The sequence below is a fragment of the Neltuma alba genome, unplaced genomic scaffold (genome assembly GCF_004799145.2).
Source record: "Neltuma alba isolate B1F8T4 unplaced genomic scaffold, ASM479914v2 tig00010783_pilon, whole genome shotgun sequence".
Lineage (NCBI taxonomy): Eukaryota > Viridiplantae > Streptophyta > Magnoliopsida > Fabales > Fabaceae > Neltuma > Neltuma alba.
Window position 1 is genome coordinate 283,030 of NW_021635601.1, and position 15,157 is coordinate 298,186.

The following is a 15,157-nucleotide window of genomic DNA, read 5'->3' on the forward strand; positions in this document are numbered from 1 at the left end:
TAAAAAACAATGAGTATGGATTCCTTCTTTGGTGGAATCATCTTGAAGTTTTTGAAGTGGAGAGAAATAAATGTTATGCTTAACTTTTTACACACTTCTACCAATAAACATATGATACTTTTTAATAAAGTATGAATGACAATACGTGATATGATTGGCCACTTTTAAAATAAGTGCAGGTTTAGAAATATTACAAAATAAGAAGAGTTTAATTTATAGCAAGAAAGAAAAATCAACCTCCCATGATCATGCTGTAAAATATAAAATTTTTAATAAATTATAGCAGTATACTTTTAATGCTTAATATAATATAGGAAACTAATCTCATATTAACAACAGGAAGAGGTAGTATATGATATTTTCATGTATAATTTATCCTGCAAGGCTACAGTGGCGAAGAAAACGTGTCAAAAGATGATATAAATCTCAAAGTTATTTTTAAATAAAAGTTACCATACCTCTGATTTTTAATATAAGAGCTGGTTTTAATTTTAATTTGATCATAAATATAAATTTTTAATCTATTTTATCTATTATATTTATTCAGTCTTTTTAAAGTAATCTTTATAATAGTTGTACATGTTAAAAGTTCTATCAAATAGTAATTCTAGGTTTCTAACTAATATATATGATTGGTAAGGGTATTTTATGAGAGATAATACATATTTATTACAAATAACTAATTTAATAAATTTTTTTAATCTAGTTAATTAGTTTTTATATTAAATACCAAGATAATATTTTTTTAGGGCAAACCATTTTGTCAGCTATTGTTCTTCGATATTTGACTTTTTTTTATTGTGATTAATAAAATGGGCCTTTTTTCTGGGGAAAAAAAGAGAGAAAGAAGTGAAATCAACCTAAAAGTTAATATTATTAAATAAAAATTATACAGAAAAAGGGCTAAATTTGGTAAAGAATTGACTGGGAAGAGGGAAAGGATAGGCTGGGACGTGGATGGGCTTAGTTTGGGCCCATGAGAGAGAGAGAGACAGACTGAATCGGCGTGGTGAGTCATTAATCGCACAACCAAACAGAGCGTAGGCTGGTCCCTGGCTGCTATCCACCTAACCTATTCTGCTTTGCTCCTCAGCCTTCACCAATCTGCTGTCACCAACACAAACATATTTATCAGACGTCACAATCCATACATAAATGCATACATACAGGGATGTGTGCGTGTGTGTATATGGATGTTCACGTGGGCTCATACTCTCGTGTACTTCAAAAACTTTAATATAAACATTCGAATTTCAATTACAAATAAAAATAATATTTCAAACGATATTATCTTGAATAAGATGATGCATGTGTATAAAATAAATATGGTTTAATAATCTCACTCTATCTAGAAAAAAATATATTAGCTAAAAGATATTTATAGTACTCCTCCGATCCTTATTATAAGACTCAATTTGACTTTTTATTTGGTCCTAATTATAAAACCCAATCCATTTTGTCTCTTATATTTATGCATTTTTTTCCAAGATAATCCTTCTAATAATGATAGTTTTAGCCAATATACTTAATTAGCAAGGATATTTTAGGAATAACAACATTTATTTATTATAAATAACCAACTTAACTTACTTCCTTAATCTCCTCAAATAAGTCAATTGGGTCTTATAATTAGGACTGGAGGAGTATTAATTATCAAAAAATTTTGAAAAGCTTTTTAAATATGCTCTTAAAAAGAGTTGATATTAAACCGAGTTAATATCATTGTTAGTTTTTATAGTTTGATCTAATTTTGGTTTTAGTGTTCGTAATTTCAGATTGTCGGTTTTAGTTCTTATAGTTTCATAAAGACTTTTTTGAGTTTAACAAATGCTTCATATATTGTTAGCGAGTTTTGATTTTGATACTTATATTTAAATATAAAAAAGCAACATACATATAAGGTATCCAAATATACAATCAGATTCCATAAGATGTTTTGTGCTCATCTCTTGTTTTCATGAGAAGAGATAACAAACAAAATGCTTTTTTTTTGGCACTGTACATAAGTATTTTTTTTTAAATCGAAAGCAACTCTCTTAACAAGTACTCCTCCGATCCTTATTATAAGACCCCATTTGACTTTTTATTTGGTCCTAATTATAAGACCCCAATCCATTTTGTCTCTTATATTTATGTATTTTTTTCAAGATAATCCTTCTAATAATGATAGTTTTAGCTAATATACTTAATTAGCAAGGATATTTTAGGAATGACAATACTTATTTATTATAAATAACCAATTTAACTTACTTCCTTAATCTCCTCAAATAAGTCAATTGGGTCTTATAATTAAGATCGGAGGAGTATTTAAATTTTAATTCGTTATATTGTAAGAGTTTTACTCGTAACAAACAAAATAGGGTTTCATAATTAATGGGCTTTTTAGAACTCAAATGACCCATTTAGTTCAGTGGGTTATGTTGTCCTAATAGCGAAGCTTTCTTGCCCTTTAGTTGTGGCCTTGTGGGCTTTTCCCTTGTTGAAAATTCTACATAAATTTCAAGTTGGGCTGTCTTATTCAAGCTTAGAACGGAGTCCATTAATCCAACATTAGATAAACCAAGGACAACAATTAACGTAAGGATTGTATCCAAAAAAAAAAAAACAATTAACGTAAGGATTGTAGCCGGGAACAAAAAAAGAAGTAAGGATTGAGTTTGGTGAAAGGAGCTAACCCTTAACGAGCCACAGGTCGATGTGTATTTTATTTTATTTTGTTTATTTTCACATATATTGATTTAAGGATTTTCTTGGATTTTAAGTGCTTGGGTGCATCCTGCACTTGAATTATTTTTTTCAAGTGCACCCTGAGGTTTTTTTTTGCCTTAGTTTTAGATGAACCAAAAAATATTTTTGGATACTAGCTGCAGTTAAAAAAAATATTTTGAAGTGCTGGATGCATCTTATATTTTTTTAAAGTTATTTCTGACAATATTTCTTTTTCTAAAACACTTCAAGAAGAAATGATTCATTTAGTATTTATATCTGGTGAAGTTATTACCTGCTTGCTGTTCAAAAAAAAGTTATTACCTGCTTCATGAATGTATCTCACTATCCATAAATAATCACAAATTAAATTTAAAATAAACAACTGATGATCAATAAACTACTATTTATTAACTTCACAATCATCAATAATCATGACTTTGGAAAATAGACATAAAAAAGTTCACTCTAAAATGACTTTATTTGAAACCAGCAATTAAAAAATAAAAAGAAAATATAAACCAGTTGAATCAATAACAAAATCAGATTTTTTTTAAAAAAAATTTATTGATAGAGGCTTTGACAATCATTAACCCCAATCAAGACATTTGAATATATCAATTTAGAGGCCTAGCCCCATTTTTTAACTAAAAATAAAATAAAAAAAGATTTGGGCACCATTCATGATATCACAGACTTATGATCTTTTTACAGTTTGAAGATTATATGATTCACAATGATTATTAAAAAAAAAAGAGATTATATGACTTAAAGTGATATGAACGTCCAAGATATCATTATTTATATCATCAATATCATTGTCATTTGTAATATTTTCTTTTTTTTACTGTGCCATTCAACGCCGTGTAAAATATTTCATACAATAGGTATCATTGTCCTATAGACGTATAAAGTTCAAAAATAGTTATTCAAAATAACAATATATTGACTATCATTATCTTTATCTTTTTATTTTTTTATTTTTTCACTATCATCATCTTCAGTTCTTCACTCATGTCGTCACCATCTCACTATCTTCAATATGATTTGTCATTATAATATTTTCAATGTATTGTCATTATATGTGCTTCGCTTGAAAATTATGAATTTTTTATACTAAAATCTTAAAAATATTTTAATAGCATTTTTTTGGCCAACAACAGTATTTCATTCGTTAAATTATATTTAATAATTATTGAAATTAAATAATAATTATAAATATTTAAACACCTTTATAATAGTTATACTATTTATTATTAGTAATTAGATATATATAGTTTAAAGTGATTTTGACAAATGGCATTCAACTCTTTCAAAATCACCTTTTTTCCAAAAAAAAAAAAAATCTAAACTAAAGTCACAATTAATCATAATCACTTGAAATCAAAATTACTTTTTAAAAAAAACCATGATTATTCAAAACCACATTCCCCTGACTCTAATCCAAACGGGCACACATCAAACCATTTAGTTTAACTTTGTTATTTTCTTACAAATAATTATTAATCACAATTAATTGTCTTAAGCATCCAAAACGGCAAAGAAGCCGACAAATCACAAGAAAACATTTCACAAAATGCCTCACATATATGTGCTAAACTTAATGGTGTTTTATACTCCATTTCCACATAATTTTTTTTATTAATTTGTATAAGCTGCAGCAAATTTTACACCCAGCGAGCATCCCTTGTCTTTTTAAATTAAGCAGAACATTCTAATTGCCACAATCTTAAACACACACCTATCTTTAAAAACTAACAATCAAAATGATACTATATATTAAAATTAAAATTTATCAAATTAATGAAGCCAGCATATTATGTTGTACAAGTATGATTTATAAGTTTAAGGGACTTTACCACCCAATAAACTAGCTAATCTTTCAAAAAAAAAAAGAGTTTTGTCCACTATAAATTGATACTTTACTTAAGAGACTAATATTTACAATGAGGACAAACTGATACAAACCGTTATCCCAAAAGACTACTCTACTGGGTGAGAGAGTCCTTGATCTTATAACACATTGAAGCATATAGTTTCATATGGACTATCGATACATGGATCCTATCGATATGATTAGATAGCATTAAACAACACATCGATCAGAACTATGGAATTTGTAAAGTACCTAAATCATATCGTCGCCACATTATATTAATCTAACCATCCTGCAGCAAATTTTACAGCTACTTTAATGTCCCCACAGCATACTAATTTCACACACACACACACACACACACACACACACACACGAGAACACTCGATATAGACATCATTTCGCCAAAAGAGGGAGAGAACGAAAAAAAACAAAAATCGAACTCAGAGCTTAATTCTTTTGTTCTATAAGCTAAAAAACCAGCAGAAACAAGAAGAGATTCTTCATGTAACTTTATATATGTATTTATCTAGTCATCATTAATTTACACGAAGTTGAAATACAGATAAGATCAAACGGGGCTGGTGGCTGCTAGTAAACATTACTCTCTGATTTTTCTTTCTCTTTCCACTCTAATCCGATGAATCTGCATGGTGAGAACCTGATCTTATGTTCAGAAATAGTCTCAAGTTTAGGTGACCAAACTTGGTCCTTTGACCTCACAAGTTGTTCATAATGCTTCTGCAATTCTGGAGTACTACAAAGGAAGCTCTTACTTGGACTATTATCATTACTATTATTATTCTCACCAGTGATAATAATCTCTTTGTCATCTTTACTTTGATCTCCTTCAACAATTAGCCTCGTGATGAACTCTGGCTTGACTTTTATCAGAGCCCTTCCATTGGATCCCTTCAGGTACTCAAACGGGCACTGCCCAAACTTTATTGGGGACCGGCTAGGGCATGACCCGAGGGCGGCGAGGGAGGCGGCGGAGAGCACGCCGCACCCGAACCGGTCAATGGGGAGGACAAAGTAGGTTTGCCCTAGCATGAGCTCATCGTCGATGGAGAGCGCCGGTATGGGTTGGCCGATGAAGAAGGAGTCGGCGTGACACACCATCATTTCCGGAAACTGGAACATGATCTCTCCGGCGATGTGCTTCTTGCCGGTGAGTGTCCTCGTGGTTCCTTCCCAGAATACAAGTTTCACTGAGGATGAAGAAGAAGATGAATTAGGGTTTGGGTGAAAGCATGGGATTAACATTGCGTTTCCCATATAGAAGAAGATCAGATAAGGAAAGTGGGTGTGTCTGGGTGTACAGAAATGTAGAAGAAGCAAGAAGAAGAAGATTCATAGATATAGAGAGAGAGAAGGATAGAGAATGTTATGGAAAAAGCACATTTGACTTGGATAAAGTCTAGGTTTGTGTCCCCTGTGACAGTGAGCGATGTGGTCTGGTCAGCGATGACGGCGTTGAACTTTTTTTGCCCTCTCGTGCTTTGTAAGGATACTTTTTTTTTTCGCCTTTCAAAGTTAACATAAATAAACCCTTTTCAATAATAGTTAATAGTATTAATACTAGTATTGATTAATATATATAATTTCTTTCTTTGAAATTTGTTTTTTCAGACTTGATAATGTACGAGATTCACCTAATTAATTATTTTTAAGTATAAATTTTATATGCCAATTATTTATTTTGTCATGTTAGAATGTTTAATTATTGTTATTTATTGCCACAGTGTACTTTTATCTCCCTGTTATCATATGAGCTGATATCATGTAATTTCTGATCATGGAATAAAATTACTTCTAATAAAAAAATATGCAGTAAAAATAGAAGTTATGTTGATAGAATTATTTTTAATTAGTTTCGATAATGTTCAAATTTGATCTAGTAATGAGTAATGCATACATTGTGTTAATAACCACTACCATTTGCTTCACTTAAATATAATAATTGATCTAAATAATTTATGATTAGATTAATCGTTAGTAATTAATTTTTTTTGTACAAGTTGAATAGTCATCTCCGAAGTTTTGTCGCGTTCAGTTAAGGAAAGGCAAATACAATTCATTTAGCAACTTTCATTATGAAATAGAGTACTGAACCCATTTGACCGTCCATAAATGAATGATCTTAGAAAAACAAACAAAAAGCCAAAAGATGTTAAAACTTTTACCTCATTAATTATTATACATACACACAGTATTCAAAATTTCAAATATAATTATGTTTCTTTATTTTTTTTAACATTTCATTTTATAATATAATGAAGATGCTTTCGTGTAGTACAACGTAACGCCTGAATTTGGACATAATTAAGGCAAGAAGGTAAAGAAAATGGATTTGGACAATTATGGTCAGAAACAATGGAAAATTAAAAGTATAATTATAATTATTGAGAATATTGAAACTAAAAAACCGTCTGGTTTCGTATAATTTTGCCTGGAAAGTGCTTTAGGGATATATCCACAATGATGATTATGATGTTGTGACATCCGACCAAAATTTTTTTTTGCCATTTAAAAATTGATATTATGTCATACAAGTTTGAATATTCATGTTTTGTTTAATTTATGAAAAGCAATACGCCTTTATATAATTATTTTCATTTCAAAAGTAGCACTGCTATACATGTCATCAATCTGAAGGGTTTGGTGTACTATGAGATGTTATTTAAGATTTAATTATCTCAAGTTTAGAGATATCTTTATATGTTTATGATTAAATCGTTCAATAAAAGACAATTTGATGACACAGACAAATTTGACATCTAAGTGATATAAAGCTTAAATATTTAAGCTGATGCAACAAGAAATTGTATTGACATAAAAAATACAACAAATCAAGATTACCAAAATAATAATACTCTCTCCCTTACTTATTATTGTTACAAGGATACTCATCATATTTGATAATATGATATTTTCATCTAAAATATTAACTTTTTTCCCCTTCATGTTCATCCTAATTAATTTTAAAGATTCCTAATTAACTAACAGAACTTCTCTGATTAATGATTTTTATTGAGAGTAATTTTAATGTTTTACCAGAAATAATTAATTTTATGTAACTTCATTAATTTATGTAAAGCTGTTATTCAATGTACATATAAAGAAGATTTAAATCATATTCACTTATAATATATACTCTGTTGTTGCCATATGAACTAAGTTAATTCATAGATTAGGATAAAATGTAAATCGGAAATTCTCATTAAACAGGCAAAAAGACAATTCACACAACGACTATAAGAAATTTTGTGTCTTTTTTTTTTTTTTTGGTCTTTATGATCCACGAGCCACTTTGCCTACAATCTACCGGTTAGACCACTATTGTGATCCAAATGGTCAGATTTTAAATGTCAGAATTGGTGATATATACATCATTCAAGAAATTACGTGAAAATTAGTCGAGGTTAAGGCAAAATTATATGATGATTAATGAAATGAAATATCTCTAATTAGTTTTTTTTTTTGGCCCAGGCTCTTGCTATCAACCAAATGATGAAATCTAAATGCAAAAAATAATTTAATGGCATTTATAATAGTCAAAACATGGTTGCTTGAACGCTGGCCACAAGAAAAGGTTGTTTGAATGCACAAACATCAATCGCCATCTCATCAATGCATGAAATTAGGTCTCTCTCTCTCTCGCTCTCTGCCCTCTCTCTTTATATATATGGTATATATATATGAGCTTGCTTGTGTTTTAATAGAGAAAACACATGTTTATCATATTAATCTCGCTATTAATATTAATCTAATAATCATAATATAAACTAATATCCCCCAAAAAGCATGAACACCCAATTAAAATCATCCGCAAAGGGCATCTAAGCTGGATTCGTTGACTCTTGCGTAGACCTTGAGATTTTACTAATGAATCATATTATTAATTGATTATATATATATAGATATATCTCTTTAGAAAAAGGAGTTGTGTATTCATTCCCAACTAATTCTTTCCATATTCACAACTATAAAGCACGTGATAATTAATTGAGAGTGGGTGTATGTTATTGGTTGCTTCATTTCAATTTCTAAATTCTAACAACACTATTGTGGTTTGGTTCTCATAATATAATGATTTTAATGCAAAAGTAAGTGTTTATACCCAACTAATTCATTTATTCAAATATTTTCCTAAGGCCTATGACTTTCACGTGGCTATTAGTTTGCTCTAATTTTTTGTAACTGTTTAATTGCTGTTTGAGGATACATGATAATTATTATAAAGTCAAATTAGGGGATAATTAATTTGATTAAAATTGAAATGTACAACAATATATGATAATACATACGTCTTTCAGAAAATTCGTCTGCGTTTATATTTGCTAATTTGTTTTTGAATATAGAGATTCTCTAATACATATACATTACAAACAACTAATTATTAAGTAAAATTAAAATTTAAAAGAAGTTTTTATTTAGCAGTACTCTCCTCTCATGAATAGTGAAGAGAAATTATTAGCTATTAAGGGAATATAAACTCTAAAATCACACCCCCACACACACCCACATGATAAGCATCAAAGTCCTAAATAAATGTTCCATGAACTTCAAAGTCTTCAACTATTACTCTTTTTAGGCTTGCTTCAACCATCTTCTCAGCGCTGCGAAATCATTATTGTTATTAAAGAATTTTAAAAGTACTAATAGACACTTTTCTATATGTCAAACTTATATATGTGTGTGTATACACACGTCATAGACATAGAAAATATAAACATACGTATATTTGAACAATTTATGTTATTACTGAAATTAAATTCTGTGTTCTAATTAACCCAAAAGATATGCCATTTTGTCCAATTAATTGAGCAATGAGAAGGCGACATTTGACTGTTGACACTTTCCTTCTCATGACATTTTCAATCTTTACACAGCCAACCATTCATCTCGCCACCGTCACTTTCATTATCTCAGTGATCACTCTTCTTTTTTGACCTACTTTTCATTATTTTCCTTTAATTGCAACCCCTCCTTATATATATGTGTGTATATACTTACACACACACACACACACACACACCACTTAGTTGGCTAGTAGCCCATCGTTATGATCGCTTTTAAAATGAGTCGTATCATGACTGATGAGGAAGGGGCTTTAAAAAAAAGAAGCTCTTTTAGTATCGATTTTCCAATCAATGTGATATATATATATATATATATATATATTTAGTTTGACTTTTATTTTAATCCTAAATATAAGACATCAATCAATTTTGTCTTTCATATTTATCTATTTTTTTCCTAAGATAATATTTGTAGTAATGATAGCTTTAGCTAATGAACTTGATTAATAAAGATATTTTAGAAAAAATAATACATATTTATTACAAGTAACTAACTTAGCTAATTTTTTTAATCTACCTAAATCAGTCAACTAACTCTTATATTAAAGATTAGAAGTAGTACGAAACAAATGTAGAAAAAAAATATTTTGCTCTGATTAATCTTACAACGGGGAAAAATCTGTTATATTTTGCTTAATTAAAACAATAATGATCAATTTTGTTAATTTTGGTTGTTAAAGACGTTCAATCAAAATTGGTTAAAACGACCAACAAGCGTTGGTCCCCAGTGAAAGAAAGAGCTTTGGCTGGCATGAGGGTCTTGTATTCAAATCCATGTAAGCGAAGAAAACATTTTTCGATATGGTAATACTTTAAATTAATCCAACTCAGTCAGATAGCTAAATCAAAAAAATCGGTTGAGATGTTTTTATTCGGGTGGGATTGATTGGCTCTAAGTAAAGTTCTTTTGATGGATGTATATAATAATGATGCATATTAATATGCATCTCGTTGATGATTCAAATTAGACACACTTAGCTCGAATCATTAAAGGCATTTTTTAATAAAAAAACTTAATTATCCTTATAATCATGGATCATCGAATTTTCTTTCTCATGCTCAGCTCTAAGCTGGGAAAAAGGGGCCAAAGTGTAATATACATGAAAGTAGACTCCGTTCCAACATTTAGTGGGATCTTAATTATCAACAACAGCAACTTGACAAATTGAAGCGCTCGCGCGCGCACACGCACATAAAACATTGACTCGGTCATTCACATTTGTTTCATCCAATAATATATACTAACTCCTATCGTTAATATAAGAGTGAGATAATTAATTTACAGAGATTAAAAAATTTATTAAATTAATTATTTGTAACAAATATATATTGACTTTTTTAAATTACCCTAGTTCAAATACCTTGTAAATGATAGGGCTATTTTTGAGAACATATTATAAATTTAAGAAACAACGTAGATTGATATCTTATATTTAGGATCTTTGAAGCCTCAACTAGCTCTCATGCTTGGCAGGACTATTCAAAGCATAACCATCTAAATCTATATACATCCTCACAAAAATTAAAATTCATATATTTGACTTCGTCTATTTATTATATATATTGATGAGAACCACTTATTTTTAATTATCTCATCTTACAGATTTTCGATCATTTTATGCGGAATACGACTACGGCTAGCCCATAATTAAATAGTGTGCTGGCAAGTAGCATGCCCTATGAATAGATAATAATAACATAGTGTCATATATTTGTGTTCATTTCCAAAAGAAATTAACAATCATAATTATATATTTGGTCAAATTATTAATATAATAACAATGTCAATCTTATACCTGTAATTATTTTTTATTTTTCACAATAATTAATCGTTTGTTTAATCTTAAAGGCAAACTGATCATGCAAAGTCTGAATGAGTCCTGCCGCTTTTTGGGTTATATAAAAAAATAATACTAAAAACACGAACTTGGCAAGGATATGTATGAATTAGGGAAGCAATCTCGATGTAGCCAAGAAATTTCATTAATTTTATTCAATTGGAAGGATGTCTGGTGATTAAAAAAAAGGGTAAGATTTAAAGTGCACATGTATGAACAGGAGTTGGTGTAGTATTTATTGAAAGAAATGGTAATAAATTATTGGAGGTGGTTCGAAGATGTAAGAAAACTGTTGGAGACACTGATGAGGAAGATGGATCAAACAGTATGTAGTCTTGTGAAAATAAGAAGAGGAAGACCGAAGAAAAGACTGTAAGAAATTATTAAATAGGACCTTTAATTTTGGTTAAGAATATATAAAGATCTAATTGTTAAGAGAGCATATAATGACGCGGCCTTATAATCTTATGTAATGAGATAATAAGCTTCGTTGTTGTTGTGTAATTGGTCAACAAAAATCACATATAGTTAGTAGAGATCTAATAAGGCTCATGGTTAAGAAAATCAACAAAATCGGGGATAAAAGAAATATATTGAGAAAAGTTTTTGAAGCTGAAAATGACTTCAGTTGGAAGGATCTGGGGCCTTGCAGGGAAGAGTTTGAAAAGAACTATTCGTTGATATGTAATAATGTGACTCAAAATTTGCGCAGATGATGACAAGTTATTTAGGATAAGTTATGGACTTTTTCTAATTAGGTTTACTATCCAATTATTGTTCCTATATGATCTTCTCTTTCGTATATATGTGTGTCTACACATTGATTACTTTTCTCATAGAAAAAAAATTAAACTTTGAAGTCTTTCATGCAAACGAACAACAATTTGGAAATTTGCAGACATTTGACATAAAACATTTCAAATTGTTAGAGTTTTTATGTATTATATATAGAATTTAAAGCTAATTTTGTTTAGAGTAGTAACAATAATTTTTTTTTTCGTTTTTTTTTTCCTTGGAGCTTGAAGTTTCAATATTATATTTATGCATGGATTTGAATTCTCTTATTCGTGACAAGGAAAGGGCTACATTTGATTCAATTTTAGTGATCAATCTAAACGGTCTCAATACTTATTCTGTCATTAAAATTTAAAAATAAATATATTTAAAATTGTCATATTTCAGATTAATTAAAACTTAATTAAAATCATGGCCATTTTTCTTTAATAAGACGAGAGGATCCATTTACAGCATCAAAAAGTAATAATAAACCCTAATTAAACTGATCATCCATTTGAACATTCCCTGTGATATCAAATTAAGGGGATGTTTGGGTGAAAATCAAAATGATTTTACAGTATATGAAGTAAATATGTGAAAGAGATTGTTTTAATTTGTGAAGTGTTCCAAACACTCTTAGATGCGCTTTCTCACAAAAAATAATACTCATCCGATCCTTAATATAAGACTTATTTTATAGTGCAATTTACAATATAAAATGTGTTTTATATTAAGGACCGGAGGGAGTATATAATTATGAAAGAGTATAAAATTTTTTACTTCTAAAACAAGTAACTAGATGCATCATTTTAGCATCTTTCTGAATTAAAAATCATTATGGGCAAGTAGTTAACTTGCCGGATCAAACATGGTCGTATTTTTTTTAATACAAAAATTAGATGACCTAGATTTCAGATTTCAGAATTCATATATCTTTTATTTTTTTAATAAAACATAATGTAACTATGCTGCCGAGCAAATCCAAGAATAAAAGCTTGTTATAATGAGTCTCTTCCATCGTCATATTTTTCGGTAACCAAACGTGCCATGACTGGTTTTTCCTTTGAACGTTTCTTAAAGCCTGAGAGTTTTATTTTAAATTGGCTTCCGCACAAAAAAATGCATATGATTAATTTTGATCTTTAAGAAAGCATAAATCTTTAACTACTCCAAAGTAAGTAACTAGACGTCTAGACATAACTTTAGCTTCATTGTAAATTAAAAATAATAGTGTATTCACTCAAAAAAAAATTATGTATGTATTATGTCAAAGCAAGGAAGGGCAATACTTACATTATGTTGCTTGTATTTTTATGTTAAGTTTTATATATGGAAATGCGTCTTTTTTTTATGTGATTTATAATTAAATGATAATATTTTAAAAATCTCTTTTTTTATTTAACATAATTTAAACACGTGCTCGTATACACAAATATGTCAATATTGAGTTCAAACCTGAAACCTCATCCAAGTATGACAAGCGGTATTGTTATTGGGCAACTAGCTACTAGCAAATGTAGAAAATACGATTTACAATCTAAACAACTTGTCAAGAGACTATCTGATCAAAGTGCAGCAGAGATGCCAGCATGTTGTGATCAAATTTCTACTAGAATGTGGTTGACTCATTACAGTTCTATAAACTATATGTTAATATGATTAGCTGTTATTTTCGAGACTTTGTTTAAAACAATGTCCATTTAAATTCTAACCATGTTATTGTTTCTAGTAAATCATTTTTATGTTATTTAATTTATTGGTTATTCTATTTATTTTTTTATGAAATTAGTTTCTTTTTACCAGCTTTATCCAATTAGTTTACATTATAATAAGAATTAATTTTAAACTTTTAAGTTGATTTTAAAAATAATTTTTAAATTAATTATCCAAACAAGTTTTTATATTTTATTGTTTTTAAAAATAATTTTTAAAAACAATCATCCAAACATGTTCTTTTGTTTTTTGTTCTCAAATTTTGTTTTAAAAAACAGTTTTATAAAATTATTTTGAAAACAAAAAAACAGGAAACAAAACCAAACAAGCCCTAAATTTCTCTCAACTTTTAAGTGCGTGTTTGGATTGCCGTTTCTAACAGCAAAAGTGTCTTGGAAATGGTAAAATTGAGGTTGTAAATTGAGTTAGACAAAAAATATTGTTTGGCTGGGCTAACTTTTTCAACCACCTTCTGGCCTTCAATCTCAGTTGAACTCAACGGAGAAAAATTTAACTTTTCAAACTGCAATTTCAAACGGTGATAATTAAAAATAAGCATCTTAGATTTACCTTCATATTTTTCCCTCTGCCTTATTTCCTTTGTTAGCATGATGAACTTTTATTCAAACCAAATGAATTTTAATTTATATTCACGTTTGTCTATTATGTATATTTAATTAATTATCTACAATGTGTTTTTAAATTTTTCTCCATAACAAATATTTTTATTTTATAATTTCACAAATAAAATATTTATAATTTATCATAATAATTTTATGTATTTTTTTCAACTATTATCATATTAAAAACATAAAATTTCAAACGCTATTATTCAATTAAGTCCATACCCTTTTTAGTCATTTTACAACTAAACTAACATTTCTATTAATCATTCAAACAACTTTTAACTTTTTTAATTGATTTTTTAAAAGCACATATCCAAACATACCCTAACTAATTTTTACTCTAACTTCAATTACAAAAGTCAGCTGGGCTAGAAGTTAGTTTTGTTTAATGTCATTCTAAACATACCCTAAGTCTATGCATATAACTTGGAACTATTAATTTTTTTTACCTTATTAAGCTTTATTTTTATATGCATATAATCTCCTCAAACTTTAGTTATTTGCAAATAAACCTCTTAAACTTGAAGTCATTTATGGATAAATAATGAACTATACCAATAGTATGAGTGTTGTCTGCATAAATATAAAAGTTCGCAGAAGTTTGTTGTAGAGTTTCAAAGAATGAAGCTGGTAAAAAAAGAGTTTCAAAGAATTAAGGATTAAAGGTGGTATCATGGCGATGTTATCAACTTGTTGGATCAAAAATCAAAACCTTTTGGGCTTTGTTGGTTTCTAATGAATGGAAAACACTAAAAC

General features: G+C 28.8%; 1 protein-coding gene across 1 annotated transcript; it reads right to left on the reverse strand.

The window, feature by feature from the left end:
* Positions 1–5,015: 5,015 nt before the first annotated feature.
* LOC114759057 (uncharacterized) lies at positions 5,016–5,905 on the reverse strand. The gene has a single exon (XM_028948160.1). The coding sequence runs from the start codon at positions 5,858–5,860 to the stop codon at positions 5,174–5,176; it is 687 nt and encodes a 228-aa protein (XP_028803993.1). The 5' UTR covers positions 5,861–5,905; the 3' UTR covers positions 5,016–5,173.
* Between the last annotated feature and the right edge of the window lie 9,252 nt (positions 5,906–15,157).

Excerpts from the sequence above, each read along its gene's own strand:
- LOC114759057 (XM_028948160.1), bottom strand. The coding sequence starts at position 5,860 with ATGGGAAACGCAATGTTAATCCCATGCTTTCACCCAAACCCTAATTCA.